The 2,941-nt window shown below is 34.0% G+C and overlaps 1 protein-coding gene across 1 annotated transcript; it reads left to right on the top strand.

The window, feature by feature from the left end:
- Positions 1-813: 813 nt before the first annotated feature.
- LOC124433284 lies at positions 814-2,643 on the top strand. Its single transcript, XM_046983048.1, has 2 exons — positions 814-1,111; positions 2,132-2,643. The coding sequence occupies exons 1-2, from the start codon at positions 814-816 to the stop codon at positions 2,641-2,643; spliced, it is 810 nt and encodes a 269-aa protein (XP_046839004.1).
- Positions 2,644-2,941: the final 298 nt, after the last annotated feature.

Genomic DNA, 2,941 nt, shown 5'->3' with positions numbered 1-2,941 from the left:
TTTAAATTGAGCAATAATTGTTCTGCATTTGCATCAAAATGCTGCTAATATTTTATAATTGTTGTTGATTCTAGTTACTACCTACTTCTGAATTTTACCATTTGTTCTATTGTAAGCTGACGCGTGTCTCTTTTCTTAATAAGGAAAAACTTTAACTTAAGCGACTGTTTTTTTAGAGTTTTAGCGAAGTGTCTTGAGAACCATTTACTTTACTGAATACATTTTTCGTACGTATAATAATCAAAACCATCAATGAACAGGATTCAATTTTTTCAAATTAATCTAATGTAAATTTTCTAGCGTGTATGTTTGCAGTTCTTTTACAATGTGTTATTTTGATGAACAAAAATTGTAAAATATAAAGATTTCTTTTAAGTTTTGATAAATTCGCAAGTAATTTTTCTATTGACATTCGACGTACGCCCGCCATTAAAAAGCAATTATGTTACAAAAGAACCAATCAATTTATTGAATGCGGGAAATACAAGATTTGGCATAATACCATTAAAGCGTTGGATTGTTAAATATATGTTTTGATGCGTATAAATGACGCGTTTTGTTGTAAAATGTATCATGTAAAACAATGAATATTTCGGCTTTTGCCTCCAACATCAAGTTAACTGACGCTGTTTGATGATATGGTCTGTCATAATGTTAAATTTAACACAATGCATAAGCAACTTCCGTAATTAGGAAGATGATATAACATTGCACTGCGTCTAGATCTACCACACATGTGCTTGGTGCTACTCACAGCAAGATCTTAATCGGAAGACGGTCAAGTATAATTTCACTTAATAAAAGAAAGAGAAGATGAGTAGTTCAGATATGGATAATTCATCTTCAGGTCGACGAACACATAATTGCGCTAAATGCTTCAATCATGGCATTATAAAGCCACTACGAAATCACAAAAAATTCTGTCAATTTAAAGATTGCCCTTGCAATAAATGCAAAATTGTGTCGAGACGGCCAACGAGAGAACGTTCAATAGAGCCTGTTGCCCAACACAGAGACGAGCAAGAAATTGTTGAGCCAATGTTCGATGGCTATGACGAAGAACATGTCCCTGAATTGAGTGGATTGCAAATGAATTCACCTAGACGATCAGGTACTCTTACATATTTGGATATTGATACATTTATTTAGCAATGTCGTACAACTATATTCTTGTGTAAGCATCATTTCATGATTACAATCAAGTTGCTTGCAATACAATTGTTTTAAAAGGCAACTGTAAAAACACGTGCGGTGTTAACTCTTCTTCCTGCGTTCAAAGTCGTTTTAAAACTTCTGGTATGTGGTTTGAAATATCTTATTTATAAAAGCGAGCATAATAGGAAAATTATTGTAAAGATATTTCGTTAGACGATACTGCTGTAAATTTTCGACAGTTAACGTTTTCTATTTTCTAATGACTTTAACATCGAACCTAAAATACATGAATGTCATGCAGTTTTATGAAATAACTTCATATCGAAGGCTTTAAATAAACTCAACGCTCTATTTCGCGTAAATTTTAAACCAAACAGAGTTTGTTCTTCATTTGTATGTATAAACTTCAACTGTGCTAACAAAACATTGTTAATGTAATTTATGAATATGATCTTGCTGAAATTGTCGACTTTGAGTATTGACGTCTTTAACTTAGCAACTAAACAATAACGCGGACATTAATAACAATGAAAGAAATAATGAATAAAACCGCTGTATGATCCTTTGTAATGTGATATCCCATGAAAACACTGACTCAAAACTCATAAAGTGTAAGAAAGAGTAGTGAATGCTTTGCGCATTTTGTGTGCACATGTTTCAAGACGAAAAGTTGCATTTTCGGGCTTTAAAAATTCTATTAAGAGGCCCTAGGTATAACCTCCTTTGCCTTTCTTTATCGGGCTTGTGTACATTGTGCGCTTATCTCACTACACCAATTTTGTAATATATCGGTAAATTTTCGATGAAATCTCAACCCAAAGTTTTGAAAGGTTCAAAATTACACTAACGCTTCGATATTATTACAAATTTACTCCAAATAAACATTAGTCAGCGTCATTATAAATAGATTTTCAGCTCAAAATGTGTCCCACGATTACTAATAAACACTAATGTTTGCCCTGGTGTATGTTTTCAGAGAAAAGAAGACGAGATTTTCTTGTAGAGTGGGAACAGCCAGAAGCCAAAAGAGGTAGAGGTTCTGTTGGACGCCATTTAACCAACACAAGAAGTACAATAACGCCACAAGATGTACAGCAGCTGATTGATATCTTTCCTGACGAAGACATATGTGTGCTCCAGTGTATCTATGAAGCTTGTGATGGTGATAACGATGTTTTCGTGCAGTTGATATTAAAGAATTTGCGCTCTCGTAACCCTCGTAATCTCTTTGAGCCTCCACCACCGCCATCATTACCAACTCCCTCGTCAGTGGTGATTGCCAATCCAATGATATGGCATAATCCATCCAACGATAACCACTGCAATCCATATTTTTATCCCTCGTTTTCACCACAGCCAGTGCAGCCAGTAAATCCGTTCCCTACTCCTCCTGATTTCAGCCATTTCACTCCATATTCCAGGGGAACCTCTACAATAACGCGTCCAAGCTTTCTCTCAACAAACGGCCAAGAACGAAACAAAACATAAGACATTGAAACATTTCCTTATGACATGGACACGATAGAAGAATAGGTCATGGACAATCACGCTTAATATTGATTTTAAGCTGTTTCATTCACAGACCTAGATTAACTTTTACACAATAGCACTTTAACTATTTTAGCACAAGGAATTTATTACTCAGTAGCTCTTTTTTCATTTCATTTCATGATGACATACAAATAATTATTCTTATTTTTTTATTGTGAAGATATCTACGAGAAAGGAGAATTTTGGTTTACTTTAATTCATCTTTGTAATAAATCCTTTTATAAACATTTTAAGT

Source organism: Xenia sp. Carnegie-2017, unplaced genomic scaffold, assembly GCF_021976095.1.
Source record: "Xenia sp. Carnegie-2017 unplaced genomic scaffold, XeniaSp_v1 HiC_scaffold_1, whole genome shotgun sequence".
NCBI lineage: Eukaryota > Metazoa > Cnidaria > Anthozoa > Malacalcyonacea > Xeniidae > Xenia > Xenia sp. Carnegie-2017.
Note: the sequence above shows the minus strand (reverse complement) of the source record. Positions and strands in the feature narration are given on the sequence as shown.

Coding starts and splice junctions, on each gene's coding strand:
- LOC124433284 (XM_046983048.1), top strand. CDS start 814: ATGAGTAGTTCAGATATGGATAATTCATCTTCAGGTCGACGAACACAT. Junction 1,112..2,131: donor GAATTCACCTAGACGATCAG/GTACTCTTACAT, acceptor GTATGTTTTCAG/AGAAAAGAAGACGAGATTTT.